The sequence below is a fragment of the Gigantopelta aegis genome, chromosome 14 (assembly GCF_016097555.1).
Source record: "Gigantopelta aegis isolate Gae_Host chromosome 14, Gae_host_genome, whole genome shotgun sequence".
NCBI classification, from domain to species: domain Eukaryota; kingdom Metazoa; phylum Mollusca; class Gastropoda; order Neomphalida; family Peltospiridae; genus Gigantopelta; species Gigantopelta aegis.
In genome coordinates, this window is record NC_054712.1 from 548,322 (window position 1) to 564,947 (window position 16,626).

At 36.4% G+C, this 16,626-nt stretch overlaps 1 protein-coding gene across 2 annotated transcripts; it reads left to right on the forward strand.

The window, feature by feature from the left end:
• The first annotated feature begins 326 nt into the window (after window positions 1-326).
• Window positions 327-3,007, forward strand: LOC121388971. 2 transcript variants are annotated; one of them, XM_041520528.1, is made up of 2 exons: window positions 327-1,445; window positions 2,520-3,007. In XM_041520528.1, the coding sequence occupies exons 1-2, from the start codon at window positions 1,037-1,039 to the stop codon at window positions 2,969-2,971; spliced, it is 861 nt and encodes a 286-aa protein (XP_041376462.1). In that variant the 5' UTR covers window positions 327-1,036; the 3' UTR covers window positions 2,972-3,007. The 2 variants fall into 2 exon arrangements, with proteins under 2 accessions (XP_041376462.1, XP_041376463.1); XM_041520529.1 differs by having other exon boundaries at window positions 331-1,430.
• Window positions 3,008-16,626: the final 13,619 nt, after the last annotated feature.

Here is a 16,626-nt window from a genome sequence, read left to right on the forward strand (position 1 = left end):
AAATCCTCCACTCAATAGCCCAGTTCCACACTATATTCACCCAGTCAGCTTATCACTCATCTATCACTCACCCATACCACAAGCTACAATAATACAAATTGCTACCTTGCTAATTAAAGACAGCTTCACGTGTGAGATACAAGCTATGACTCATACTTCATGCTTCTCTCATTCGTATAAATTAAAATGATAAATGATTTGTCATACACAGGCAGATTCACCCTGTTACAATATCATGTGCAGCAGCGCATTCTGCGTGCAAAACACGAAGACTCGTCCTATTGTTATAACCAATATATCCTTCTAAAAACAATGGCTGTAAAATACCAAGAATGGGCAGTATTCCAGTTTATGGATGACAAAGCCATTATTCCGCTTGGAGAGCCCAATTTACCAGTATCCACAGGAGTCCGTACCCACCATGGCTGCCTCGTGGTCGGATCAGCTCCAGCCCCAATAGCTCTTGATCATGACTACCATGTCTGTGGCATCGTTCCATCTGTTTGCTTTGTGGTCAAGATACCAGTAGAGAGTCCTGATGATTCGTTTTATGATGGCGTGGTACATGTTACAGTCAAAGACAAGGTATTGAAGCCGTCGTCTCCCATCCGTCATGCAGCAGAGACAGTGGCATTGATGCGTCAACAATATTCTTCAGATGGTGTGGTACTGGATAAACCAATTCTTTTTCGGTATACGGATGGTGGACCTGATCACCGTACCAACTTTTTGTCAGTGCAAGTTGCCGCAATGCTCGAGTTCATTGCTTTAGATTTAGACATGATGGTATGTGTCCGGACGGCGCCATGTCAAGAGTTATAAGAACCCTGCAGAGTGTATTATGTCTCTGTTAAATATTGCCCTACAAAATGTGGCATACGCACGTACCCCAATGCCTGATGGACTCGAATCACAAATGAACTCCCTGAACAGTCTGAAAGCACTGCGTAGAGCCTTTGATCGAAATGCTGTATTAAAAGACAAGTTCAAGGATTCCATGGGCAGTTGTATCTGAAGCATCAAAGACAGGTTTTCAATGCTTGAAAGGAATGAGAAAAATGTAATGGTACATGATGCTGCAACAAATGATGACATCAGCTTGATTAAAGATCTGATAAAAGTTCTGGATGGAGATGTTGACCTTGATAAACTGTCTGGGCTTGCACATTCATCCCCGCTGTGCGAGTTCATGACGAAGCACTGCAGGATACGGCATTACACATTTCAAATATTGAAATGCACAGATGCAGATTGTACATACTGTACAGCACTGTGCCCCCCGAGACTACCAGAGGAAGTGTTCAGGAGCTTGAATTTCCTCCCAGATCCATGTGTAGACATGAACAAGGAGTACAAGACCTTCGATCAGCTGTATAGTACCTCTACTACAGACCAAGGGAGACCTAGTGTGATAAGCAGAATGCAAGCAAGTGAGGCTGACAAAAGTATTAACAAGAAGCTACTAGTTGGTGTTGGGTAGTTTCAGTAGGGAATGTAGAATATTTCTGTGACTGTTTTAATTCCAATTGTAATGTTGTTAGAATATTAAAAGATTTTATAGATTTAATATGACATATACTTTTCACTTTAAAGGTCAGCAAAACTCTTATTGTTCTATAAACATAACATAAATATTCTATATTGTAGTTGACATGTACAGTACATGTTTTATACTGGAGGCAATACATTGAAACATCTTGATAGACATTTTGAATTAAAATACCATGGATATCACTCATCCTTTGTTTTAAAACAATGCTGTGGTAAGGTGGATTTGGCCCAAGCAGCTAAAATCTGATGAGAAATATTTTGACACTAAAATAGTAAAACATTTCCATTTTATTAATGTCTTTTATAATCGAAATTTGTAATACACATGTAAGCCATGTATAGGAGATGAAAAATACACTCCAGTTTTGAAGTTGAATGTCATATTTTAATATAAAAATGTTTTTATGGGCTACTGACTGCCAGGGGCTCACGGTACTATCTCTTTTGTGTGCCATGTTCTCTTAGAATGTTGGCGACAGGAACAGTTTTCTGTCTTTCGCTTTCCTCTGAATCAAAATAGTAAAGGTTTTTCCAGGCCCAAGGAACTGCAATATATACAAATACCTTTTAATACAATATCGGCTATACAATGAACAGAAGACAAACAAAAAGCCTTTGCATGCATGTCATGTGCTGATCAAATTCAGGAATGACTTATCACATTTTATTTTAACAGAATTGCTGTTTGCTGGATAATGTTCAGTGCATGTGACCAATAAATGTCTATTGTCTGACAGTATGAGGAGTGGCAAATCTAATATAAAACCAATTCTCTGGACATTTTTAAAACTTGACAGTTGAAATCTTTCACAATATGTCTATATAGCCACCTTTTCCATGCATTTGGAGGCCGTGCGTCACATTCAAATGAATTAAAAAGTTGGCTAGGTATTCTATACTATTTTGACAATTTGGGGGAAAATATTGATTTGTCTCTTGTATTTGTGCTATATTTTGTATATTTCCAGAAAAGATACGTGGGACTGTAATCTGTGCTGAGTGTGGGAAACGGCGTGTCGTTTACAGTGCCAAGCGTCTTACCAGGGAAGAGGAACTTGTATACACTTGTGGGGGAACACTTTTCCCAACTGGCCCATACACAGACACTCTGGTTGTACGCACAGGAGTAAACTGTGCATCCCTCATTGAGACTCAGTACTATGCAGGATCCTTCCAACACATTTGTATACACTGTGGAGATACTGAAGTTGTGGACACAACTCGCCCACAGATAAAACAAATGGAGCAGGAATGGGGAATTGTACGCCCGATTTTTGCAGCATGTATGAGTAAAGGAAAAAATATCGTAACAAGAAATGCCCTGAAAACTGGAAAGAAGTCCAAAAAAATCAACAACAAAAAATGCTACAATTTAATAGTATGCATTGTTTCTGTGGGTGAGTTGTCCACATCAACTTAAAAAAATAATAATACAGTATTATTAAAAGGTACTTGACAATTCCATCCTTGTCTTGTTTTTGTTAATGTGACATTATAATGTGGACCTAGAAAAATGTAGAGATAATGGGCATAGTTTCCTTTAATAAGCTCAGAAAATGTGCACAGTTTTCCTTCATTTTAAAATCAGAACATTGGTATGGTTAGATTTTAAGGGTCAACACATTTTTGAAACTTTGGTATGTTCAAATTGTTGGTATCATGGTGTCTCTTCGCATTGCGAAGTGTCACTTTAGGGGTCAAACCCTTGATCAGTGTACATAGCTGTCTGATGTTTTCTCAGTAGCACTCTTGCTTCTCTCACATTAAAAGCATCAGTAGTGTCTATTTTCCCACAGGAAATGTGGGAGCTTAGATGTGCCTTGTCAATCTTATTTTGTTACAAAGAATCCACATCTGTCAAAGCAGCCATATTAAAATAAAATCACCCCTACTGATACACCCCAAATAGGTTCTGTTTTTTTTGTTTGTTTTTTTGTTGTCTTTTTCCTTCCTCCTACCTTTGTGCACAAAAAATACTGGCCTAAATAAAGTTATTTTGTGATTATTTGAAAGTTGCACCGAAGGGCAAAATCGCTTGTGTTATTACAAAGTTTTTGTAAATTTGCTACTAAAGGTGGAATTGGTATGTTTAATCAACCATAAATCAATGGATTCTGTGAGTTTGGCAGTTGAATGACAATATAACAATGTAAAAAGGAATGACGTGTTGGATATGACACCCAAGAAACATTGCATACAGCTATGCATTTTAAGTAAATGGTGTTATTTCTGTAAAATGCCAGTACCGTAACGTCAGTACCGTAACATTTTTCGTTACGGTACTGACACTGAGTTATGGTACTGACACATTATTACATAATGACTGACATAATGGGTACAATAAAGTGCAAAATAGATATTAATATTTATAATTTTATAATAATACAGTCAAACCTGTCCTAGCGGCCACCTGTATTCAGCGGCCACCTGCCATAAGCAGCAATTTTTCCCTCCCAAACGATTTATAACGTAAATGCACCTGTAATAAGCGGTCACCTGTCTAACGCGACCAGCGGCCACCCAAATCGGATCCCAAATCGCTAAAATGCCTGTCACAGTAAACGTTTACTATTATATAAAAGTGATATGTAACAACAGCGATAAGGTGCAGCAAATAACCGATCTTCACACCTTCAGGAATACTAGTACCCATTCAGTCCCGACATCTCTACTGTGTATCAACTCAGAAAGTATGACTTTGGAATGCATCTAATTGCCTCTGAGCAGGCTACACTTGACATTTGTAGATTCACTTACTATGACAATACACTGCATGAAGTAGAACTTAAATAAATAAATGGAAAGAGAAAACAAACTTGTGGAGCGATTTTTCTTTTCGACCAACCGTTCAAAATTGTGCCAAACTTCCTTAAATCAAAATTGCGCACTTTTTCTATTTGGCATTTACTTTGCTCCTTCAAAATTCCATAGCACCAGTATCCCATCCCCCCCCCCCCCCCCCCCCCCCCCCCCCCCCCCCCCCCCCTGTTACCGACCACGGTCGAGCTGCTGGTGCTCCCTTGCACCTGCCAGTACAGGCGGTCCCTCCTTCCCACCCCCACCTTTCCTGTCCTGGACAGAAGGGCCTGCCGAGGCCGGCTCTTGTGCCCAGGACAGGCGTGCGCTACAACAGCTTGCTCTGAATGTGCACGTAAAGCCCTATGACCTGTCCTGACCTGACCTAAACTTGTTGAAAACGGTTAATTTAATACATTCCAGATGCAGTTTTTCCTCAAGGAGGCGACATGTCAAAAGTTTATTTATAGTTATAGTAAACTGTGAAGCACACATCCATTAATTAGCAGTACAGACGCTAAAACAAGAAACGACAACATATGTTTTAAAGACTATAATATGTCGCAACCTGTAATCAGCGGCCACCTGTCTTTAGCGGCCACTTTGATCTATTCCATTGTGTGACCGCTTGAGACAGGTTTGACTGTAACAGAAAACTAAATTAGACCGAAAGAACTCAAAACTAACAGATAAAGTATGCGTACTGTTTCACATATTAAATCGAACTTCTCAAAGTCTTAAAGAAGTAGAAATAAAATGGCAGGAAACTTTGTATAGCAAGTTTATAGCTACTTAACTAAAGCAAATTTTCTGGTGCGGACCCTGTCCTAGATGAGGATGTTGGAAGTCGTATCCGCCATGATTGAGGTAGTTCGTTTTAGTAGTTAAAAATGTAATATCTTGGTCAGCTGTTGTTTTCCTTATTGTTTGTTTGTTCATTTGTTTGTTTTTGCGTATGTGTGTATTTTTTTATGGGTTTTTTGTTTTGTTCCTTTATTTATTTATTTATTTATTTTTGTTCAGGAAGATTGCTTTCGTCAACATATAATATATGTTTGTTTAACTTACAGTACGGCAAAAGGCATTTTTGATGTTGCAACCTCTCATTACAAAACTGCAGCCGTCACTCAATTGCCATAAGTGTTGTGTAATACTTAATGCAATAAACTATATATATAATAGGTGTCATTCATTTAATACAGGACTTAAATCCATCAAATGAAGATGATTTTTCCTTTAGAAAATAATGGCATTTGATATTGTTTCTGTAACCTTCATACCCAAATACAGTTTATCGAAGAAAGATCGGGCACTCTAGGAAACACCAATGTTGAGTTGTCCTGGGTCTTTTATTAGTACATATAAACGATTGACGTGTACCGTACGTGTGTCCTGCCATTACATCGTTTCTGTTCAGGTTACCGATATCAAGTAGCCTACCAATGTATGAACAGCTGCCAGCGTTTAAATTCATGATTTTCAAATTAATTTGCCTGCGAGGGCCAATAAACTCTATGGTAATGTCAGTCAGCAGGCTACTGACACAAGACACCACATACACAGTACGTTCGCAAAACTTCATTACTTTAAGTAGCATACACCATCAAGCTTCCCAATGTACCAACATCTTTGATCTTATGTAATATCCCCTCCATTATCGCCTAACTCCGCTTGTGTAATATCCCCTCCATTCTCGCCTAACTCCGCTTGTGTAATATCCCCACCATTCTCGCCTAACTCCGCTTGTGGAATATTAATAGGAAGATTTTGTTTCTACATTTCGCACTGGCATTGTTTAACCATGATGGTGAAGCAACTTCATATTTACGTGATGTTTCAATAACTAAAATGCTAAACTCTCGGAATAAAATAGTTAACATCTAAGAATACCAAATACTCAAGCTTACGCATTCGAGATAAAGAGAAAGGGAGGCGGAGCAATACAGCAGTTTCATAAAGGTACATGTAGTCTGTTACATACTGTAATAAATATACAAATGATGAAAACAGTAGTGAAGTATGTGAACCTCTGAATATCAACCGAAGTGTATCTTTGTTTGCCTTCACTTCTGGCACCTCGTACGGCGAATTCTGCTTATTCACAAAATTGATGACACTCTGCCGACACATACGTTCTTTGTATATGGTCCTCAATAGTGCCTACATCGCATACCACTTGAAACCACAACCCGCATTTGAGGTTGTGCTTATCGGTCAGCATTTTGAAGCGGTGCTCCCATCAGCGTTTTGGAAATGTTTGAACGACAAAAATATTTGGTCGTTCTTATACAGTGCTGTTAAAACGTGAAAACATTTTCACCAAAAAGCGTCTGGACAATTTTTACACCGTTTCAGGTAAAACGAATAGGCTGGAACAGTTTAGGTATTAATTGTGAACTTTGTATTGTATTTTAACTAAGGGGTTTGCGTCTTGGAATCAAATATGACGTAATACTAACAACGTATTGAGTGTGAACGTTAAAACGATTTCAAAACGACATAAAATGGCTTGTGGGAACAGCTGGTGGATATTGATTAAAACATTTTTCATGAAACATTTTGGGGATGTTTTAGTGGAAGCTCATCTAAAAATATTATGCTACATTTAGGCAGATTGTTGATGGTGACGAGGTGTCAGTTCTGGATAGTGGAGTGTATGAAATGGGTGATAATCGATTTTCGGTTTCTTTTTTGTTTCTCTCTTCTTCTTTTCTTCTTCTTTTTTGTTATGGCCAACACGCAATAACTCCATTAATTTAAGTACATTACCTCTTTGGCATCGACTGGGTAGTGAAATAGGGCAGGATATTCAAATTGACTTTTATATTGTAGAGTTAGACCATGCACAAAAGTAAACTACAAGTAAATCCACATTAACTTAGTTAACTTTGAAGGAGGGATGCAATGTTTTATTTAAAGACACGCACTTAACACATTTTAAATACGGTTATATGGCATCGGACATATGGTTAGGGACCACACAGATAATGAGAGGAAACCCGCTGTCGCCTTACTAAGGACCACATTGATAATGAGAGAGGAAACCGACTGTCGCCATACAAAGGGTTACCTTTTCCGATTAGCCCCACACGATGTTTAACGACATCCCAGCACAAAAACAATAATATAAACATGTATACAGATTGGCTAGGGATATTTTATAAGCATCGCCCTACAGACATCATACCACGGCATTCGTTATACCAGTTATACGGGGCTGGAACGAGAAATAGTCTTAATGGGCACACTGACGGCAATCGATCCTAGGCCGACCGCGCTTTACCTCTGGGCTACGTCCCACCGCTAGTTAACTTTGAATACACAATTGATGCACATGTGAGGTAAATATTTTCGCGGATCGCCCTATATGAGGCATGCATTGTAAAGGTAGACATGTCTACAGCGGATGGGGGATGGGGGAATAGTGTTAAAAATACATTTAAAAATAAACTAGTTTTATCCCAGAGACTAGTTTTACCCCAGAGACTAGTTTTTATCCCAGAGACTAGTTTTTATCCCAGAGACTAGTTTTATCCCAGAGACTAGTTTTTATCCCAGAGACTAGTTTTATCCCAGAGACTAGTTTTTATCCCAGAGACTAGTTTTTATCCCAGAGACTAGTTTTACCCAGAGACTAGTTTTACCCTAGGAGCTAGTTTTACCCCAGAGACTAGATTTACCCCAGAGGCTAGTTTTACCTGAGGCTAGTTTTACCCAGAGGCAAGTTTTACCCCAGAGGCAAGTTTTATCCAGGGGCTAGTTTTACCCAGGGGCTAGTTATACCCAGAGGCTAGTTTTACCCCAGACGCAGGTTTTACCCAGAGGCTGGTTTTACCCAGAGGCTAGTTTTGCGCCAGGGGCTAGTTTTACCCCAGAGGCTAGTTTAACCCCAGAGGCAAGTTTTACCGAGGTGCTAGTTTTACCCCCAGAGAAAAGTTTTATTCAGAGACTAGTTTTACCCAGGGTTAGTTTTACCCAGAGGCTAGTTTTACCCCAGGGGATAGTTTTACCCCAGAGGCTAGTTATACCCCAGGGGATAGTTTTACCCCAGAGGCTAGTTTTACCCCCAGGGTATAGTTTTACCCAGGTGCTAGTTTTACCCCAGGGACAAGTTTCATCCCAAAGGTAGATGCGATTATAAAATAAATATTACCTCCTAGGGGTATGTTTGCCCCGTAGAGTAAAATTTACCCAGGAGTACATAGGCGCATATAGGTTGCATAGTACCAAAGAAGAGAGTTCCGTGTCAAAGTTCGAGGAATAAAAGCAGCTGTGGGTGTGATTGGTAGTAATATGTGACATTGATTATTTGTGCAAATACTATTATCTATTGACAATAAATAAATACACTTTTATTTGTTATACAGCGTTATGCAGTATATACCAGAGGTTGAAACTAATGCGGGGTACCCCCAAAAATGGAACTGCAATTTCCAGGAAAAATGACAGTTGCTATTAAAAACATTAATTAAATCTCTTAAATGGTATGTGACCCTCTCCTACCCCCCCCCCCCCCCCCCTAATTTTCTTGTAGGTAGATTAGATGTGGGGTGCCACACTTTCTATTGCTGTACTTCCTGGGTGTGTTGATACGTTGCTTATATCATTTTTATTAATAAACGTTAACGTGATCGGCAATAGGAATTGATTTGGTCTATTAGAACCTATAGCATATATTCACTATATTATCAGTATTTTACATTGTGTGCCATTTATTGTTATTTGTCAGTAATAATTGCTTAATTAGGTTACACTCAGGATTGGGAGTTCATAATGACCTTGACCTTGGCATTAATTTACTGTGCACTACTGAAAATAGAGTTTGAGAAAAATCGGTCCTGACGAATTGGAGATTTTGGCCCATATTGTTTACTTAAAATATTTTAAAGCTTATTTATCCAAGGTGGTGGACATGTCATATACCACTAATCTTATTTAGAATAATAAGTCTAGGCAAGTTGAAATAAGCTATTAATAATAATAATTCATTTTTATTTTAAAAAATAATGTTAGCTAATATTAGGTTAATCTCTTAGATCTCCATAAACAATGTATTTGAATGCAATTGAATCTGGAATGACTATATTTAAAGAACATGATTTCTGCTGTAATTTTAATTTACTTTTTAGGTTGGTGAATTATGTTTTGGGCAAATATAGCATTTTTTACAATTGTTTTGGTGAGTTTGGCAAAAACATTAAAATCTACAGAAGTGGGTTCTGTGTAGCCATTTTGCATTCTCTTCTTTATTTGTACACAAATATAAGCTTGGTAATAATAGCTTTAGGTCAGTTCATTAAATCTTGTCCATATATTCAGTGAGTTTTCTATAGTAAAGGGTACTTGAAGTATATACCAAGTACAAGAACAATTTTGGAACATTTGCTAATCTACCTAGGAGTGTGTTAGTATTATCTTCCACTATTACCACACTTGTTAAACTATATTTTCCAATATTACTATGTAAATGATTTGTTACATTACAGATTGTAGTAATGCATACAATATAAATATTATATTCAGTTAAAACAGAAAACAATTAAAGAAATATGACTTTTGCACACTTTTGATGCTTTGAATATGCTTTTCTTAGGACAAATAAAAAATAAAAAATGTAAAATCCTAATGATAACTCTAGATGTGATACATGTCTGTAAACACCAATCACTGGAGATTATTAATAAAATATCAACAGATATATTGGTAGCTGTCAGTGGATTTAACAATACATATATAAAAAAACAAGTAGGCTGATGGGTTTGAAAATATTACATTCAGTGACTTGAAACTAATGTGAGGTACCCCCAAAAATGGAACTGCAAATTTCAGCAAAAATGACGGTTGCTATTAAAATATTAATTAAATCTCTTAAATGGTAGGTAGATTAGATATGAGGTGCCACACATGTATATCTAATGTAATCAAAGCATTTGATAATTTTCGGATCACATACATTCAGAATTTGATAACTTCCCAAATTAGATGTAAATTAATCGAGATCACAACACTACGTTAATTGAAATTTAAGCAAACGTACTTCGGTGACACTCGATAATTATTGAAGTATGCATTCATAGTCATAAAACAGAAACATTTCAATAGCAACTTTACACTGAAAGCTGTCCAGCGTTCAGGAAACAACAACAACAATAACAACAACAAATAAAATAAATTAAAATAAAATAACAAAACAAAAAAAACCGTTAGGCACTAATTTATTTTATAAAAGAATATCCAAAATTACGTCATTTGACGTAATTTTTATTCAAAAATACACCGCATCACATATTCGTACAACATTTGAATATCTCACAATGGATGACTGGAATTAAAGTTGAGTATATAGTTTACAAAAACACGTTGTATTAAGCTCGAGATTATATTATAAAGAGATTATTACCCTCGTGTGTTTCAGTTTCGTTAGTATCATATATTAGGAATAAGATAATACAACTTGCATTCCTGATATATGATAGTATATATGATAAAAACAAAATATATTACAAGTTTGCCACCTATAGTGTGGTAACGCTGTGGCAAAATTAACTATGACCTAAAAGAAATTGGTACACAAGGTTTTTTTTGCTGTAACACTATCACAAAGAGCGGTTTACGTATTGTTAATGGTAGGCATTCTGGGGGTCTAGCAAATGATTTTACATTTCACAGCCAACAGGGTCTAAGTGTTGTCGATTATTTATTAACAACAACTAAAAGGTTTACCTTGCTAGAAGAATTTTTTGTATGTGACTTTAACAAATATTCTGACCATGCTCCATTGCATGTCTCGTTTTCATTTAACAATGTATTAGATCCACTTACCCAGTTAGTTACAACTGTGGATCGGGAGGGGGTTAAATATGGAAAATGTAGGTGGAACAATGATCATAAAGAACAATGCAAGGAAGCTATTAGGGTGAACATAGATCGTTTACAAAGATGTATCATAAATGTCGATGTTGATTCACATTTAGGAATAGACAATATGGTTAACAATTTTACGAGTGCTTTACATGATATTACAGACCACTTCTTTAAATGTGATACTGTGTATAATGGGGCCAAGTCAGATTTCAGTAATAACACCAGTAGCAGGATAAACAATATATGTGACAAACCATGGTTCAATACAGAGTGTAGACAGTTGTACAGGACCTACCTGGGGGCATTACGAACTTTCAACTCTGACAAATCACCTGAAAATAATAATTACTTACATTTCTGTAAAAGTAAATATAAAAAATTAGAAAGACAACTCAAACGAAAATATCATCAGTGGCAGGAAAACCATCTTGAATACTTAAGAAAGTATAACCCTAAAGAATTTTATCATAATTTTTCAAAAAGAAAACATGTTAAACAAAACGGAGCCTTGAGTGAATTTTATAATCATTTTAAAGAAGTGGTCCAAACTGACAACAACATTAGTGAGACAGTAGATGATGATGAGGATTTTACAAAATATGATTGTTTGTACGAACAGTTAGATTGTGACATTACTGACTGAATTAGTAGTAGCAATATCAGATTTGAAGCGAAATAAGAGTCCAGGACTGGATGGCATTTTAAATGAATTTCTTATTGAATACAAAAAATTTCTGTTTTCTATTATGAAAGATATGTTTAACATTATTTTAAATGCAGGCATTTTCCCTGCTGCTTGGAGTGATGCAGTTATTGTGCTGTTTTTAAAAAGGGGAATATCGCCGATCCCAATAATTACAGGGGTATCAGTTTACTTAGTGCTCTCGGTAAATTATTTACTTCTATACTTAATAAAATACTGTTAGTCTGGTCGGGGGAATTTGACAAAATCAGTGACGCCCAGTTTGGATTTCGTAGAGGTATGGGAACAACAAATGCAATTTTTAGTTTATCTTCCATTATCACAAAAAGCCTTGCGGATAGAGGTAGACTTTATTGCTGTTTTATTGATTATAAAAAAACATTTAGAACAAACCTATGGTTTAAGCTGTCCAGAATCGGAATTAGAGGCAAATGCTTGAAAATTATTAAAAATATGTATAAATCTGTCAAATCCTGTGTTAGTATAGGGGGAGTTAATTCTCATTTCTTTAATAATGATATCGGTCTAATGCAGGGTGAAATTTTGTCACCGATTTTGTATTATTTTTATGTAAATGATATAGAAAATGCATTCATTGATAACATGTGTCCGGATTATGAGCTAAAGGAACTAAGTCTATTTTTATTACTATACGCTGATGATATGGTGATTTTTTTCAAAAACAGCTGAAGATCTAAATGTTAAACACTTTATATTACTATAATATAAAATGGGGTTTGTGTCTTAATAGTAGTAAAATAGTAGTTTTCAGAAAGGGTGGGTGCCGATATGATTATGAAAAATGGTATTATAATGATTTGTTACTCGAGGCTGTAGACCAATTTACTTATTTCGGATTAGGTTTTAATTATAATGGTAAATTTACGCATGCGATCAATTTATTGACAGATCAGGGACGAAACGCCATATATGCATTAAAGAGAAATACAAATAAGTTAATGTTAGACCATAGGTCTTCTTTGTCTTTATTTGATACATACATAGCAAGTATTTTGAATTATTGTGCCGAGATTTGGGGTTTTTACAAGGCAAACTCTATAGAGAATTTACACATAGAATTTTGTAAGAATATTCTAAATGTTAAAAGTTCCACTACTACTATTATGTTATATTTTGAATTAGGTAGATATCCCCTTTTGTATACTCGTAAAGTACCGTATGATAAAATATTGGTTTAAATTATTGAACACAAAGAATTGTATCTTGTACTCTACATATGTGGAACTTAAATCAAAATGTGATACAGGTAATAACTGGGCAAGACAAATAAGGCAAATACTGTGTTCATTAGGTTTATGTGAACTGTGGTGTAACTAAGAAGCATTAAACTATAATTTTCATTTGTTATTAATAAAACAGAGAATTATGGACCAGTGTATGCAAGATCTTAATGGGCTCCTGGACACGTCTATCAAATGTTCATATTTGTATAAATATAAGATAAAAGAGCTTAATTTACAAAATTACCTGATGAAACCTATTCCAAGTCTATATAAAAAATGTATTACAAAGATAAGATTATCATCACATAGTTTAGCTGTTGAAGTTGGACGCTATCATAACATAAGTAGATCTAAACGATTGTGTGTCTTGTGTAAAATAGGTGAAATTGAGGACGAGTTTCCTGTGATATTATGTTGTCCCTTTTTCAGTGATTATAGAATTTTATATATCAAGAAATATTATAGAATCCATCCATCTATGTTTAAATTGATAGAATTACTATCAACTAACAATGTAAATGATTTATGTAAATTAGGAAATATCTGTTCAAAATGTTTAAAAGACGAGAATCGATAGTTAAATAGTCTATATACAGAGTTCTATACAAAAGCATTTATATTCTCCGTGTCCTTTTTATGCCAACACCTTCCATTGCGTCATTGTTGTATATGCATTTGTATGTATAACTGATGAACTGTAAATGTTCAAGGTTAATAAATGAATTGGCTTGAATCTCTACATATTGCAAAAGTTAGAAATGTGTGTGGCTCTGCATAATTGTTTAATATTGATTTGATGACGTAATTATGTAAACAACTACCATCGACGTCCCAAACTGCGTTCGGCCAACGACAAAAACATTAATACGATACTTGCAGAACAAATATTATATATTTTTCAGTTGGGTACATGAAATAAAACATATTCCAATCAGTTAACAAAAATAAAATAAATCAGCATGGATGTAAAACGAATCCATTCTAGTAAACATGAGTATAACAGGAAGGCGTTATAGCACGTGCATTTGGAAAAATAACTTTGTCACGCCTTCTTGTCACGACTGCGCTGTTCGTCATTTTCAATTTTTGTTTTTAAGCCACTACCTGGTAAATACGTGTTTTTTTTCAACTATGCACTGTGAACGAACACTTTGATTATTATTTTTAAAAGTAAAATTTCAATTTGTCAAGAGTAGTCAGTTTACTTCTTTTTTCCCCATGATCGCTGACAATACTTGATGTCAATACAGACAGGCAATACGTCCATACCAGTTGATATTTTGTAAAATATAAATTTTCTAATGAAGTGATTGTTAATTAAGACAATTTATACACTCAGAATTATTTACAATTGTTCTGAATGTACTAGGTCTACTATTCACTACAGTAGGGTCACAAAATGCAGCATACCTTTTGGAAATCGTATATAATAATTGGAAAAACAACAACAAAAAACATTCTAGAAATGGACGTCTTTAAAAATAAATTATTTGGCCCTGTTGAGCTGGTACGCGTCAGGTCATGTGACACCTAATGTTAATTCAGCTTCTTTCATTTTAAGTCCATTTTTACAAGTCATGTGGACCCGACATCGGTAATTTTAATGAATAAACAAAAACTATTTGGTAAAATTAATGGTTTTAGGGGGTTGTAAACTTTTTTATTTAGATACTTACTTATCTAAACTTTATTATTAATGAAAATGTTCCCGAACTGTGACGAAAAATCTCACAAATGAACCGACAAGCTCGTTTGTCCAAATAAACTAAGACGTCATGTGAGCCAGTTCGAGTGCGATGTACTAACACAATGAGCAGATCAGTGTCTTCTGCAACCTTTGCAGTAACATTGCTTTTTGGCACACTCTGTTGTTGAAGTGACGATCTGTAAGTCAACATCAGCTTTTGTATAAATGATTGTGCATGTATTTTCCAAAGAACTGCCAAGGGCACAAATGAAACGCTGCTTGTTCTCTTTTGTAAAACAAATGCTCTTTTGTAGATCTGAGCATCATATCACAAAATGAACAACATTCGCTTTGCATACCTTGGCACGCCTTATGTGGGTCAGGTATTTTCTTGTGGATCTTGGCATGTATCCGCCAATCACAACAGCTTTAGGATAGTATTCAATCGATGAAGTAAGGAGCCTTCATCAATTATTAACTTACGTTATTTTGTACTGACAGACTGAGAGCGTTACAATTGACAAGAACAGGTTTCCAAAGCAAAAGAAGTTGCGGGTCGACTGATTGTGGCCTGCTATCCACGTTACACACATGTTTTACCCCAGCGTCTGGACTTCTTCAGGGTAATATGTGCGCTGCTGTTTGGCTTTGAGAATTTTCAGACAGACTTTGCCGTGTTAACGTTGACAAATGAATTTTCGATAACACCAATAGCAATGTTTGTAACGGTGCGACTGGCAGCAAATTGATTTCTTTCCCAAAGGTAGGATGTAATCACAATCATATCCTCTGTATCCTTTGCCGTTTGCGTGGATCCCAACTATGTACTGCTCGCTCGTAAGTCGCCGAGTTCCAGTGACATCCTGCATGACATTGTTTATATCAGCACATGCTGGTATGGAAAGCACTCACTGTGCATGTTGCGATTCGGTTATTCCTGTCCCTCGAACGAGGCCAACTGCTGATTTACTGGTCTGGTGAAATGCCATCATAGTATATGTTTCTTCGTCTTACAACATGGTGAACCTTTTATCGACAACCTGGTTGGTTTTGTCAAGTTTGGTCATCTGCTGCAGGAACAGATAGCGGAGTTTGTATGTAAGTTGTGTCCAGCTATAGCAAGATATGGGAGTATCTTATGAACAACTGACCGGTGAAGGAACCAGCCTCCAGAAAGCATTTCATTATATCAACCACAGACATATACTGAAGCCATAGTTCACTAGTTCTTCCAGTCAGTGTCAGTTGCGTTTCATGCAGCTTTCTGCTGATCCTGGTGAGATGGTCATTGTTTTCCACAGAGCCTAGTGACAGTTCACCCTTGAACAGTTTGTCGAGCAAGGAATAGATTACGTCCAGATCTTCCCTGTCCTCGAACTCACTCGTTACACACAACAATATCCTTTTCAAATATGAGGGAACTCAAGTTTGGAACTGCTTCCAGATCTACTTGACAGTCAATCTCCTGGTCAGTGTTTTAGTCTCTTCCACTAGTAGTTGGTATGACAGTCTTCCCATCCGCGTTGATGGTCTTTTCGCACAGTGCACACAGCTCCATGGTCTTTAAGAATTATGTCCATGAAAAACAAAATGTACGTTTAACATATATGCAGGTTGAAGTTAACATGAATATGTGTACGTGGGCCTTCAACGATGCCCCATTATAACATTTCGTAACATTACGACCAACTCCTCCAAAGTGGTGTGTGTGTGTGTGTGTGTGTGTGTGTGTGTGTGTGTGTGTGTGTGTGTGTGTGTGTGTGTGTGTGTGTGTTTGTGTT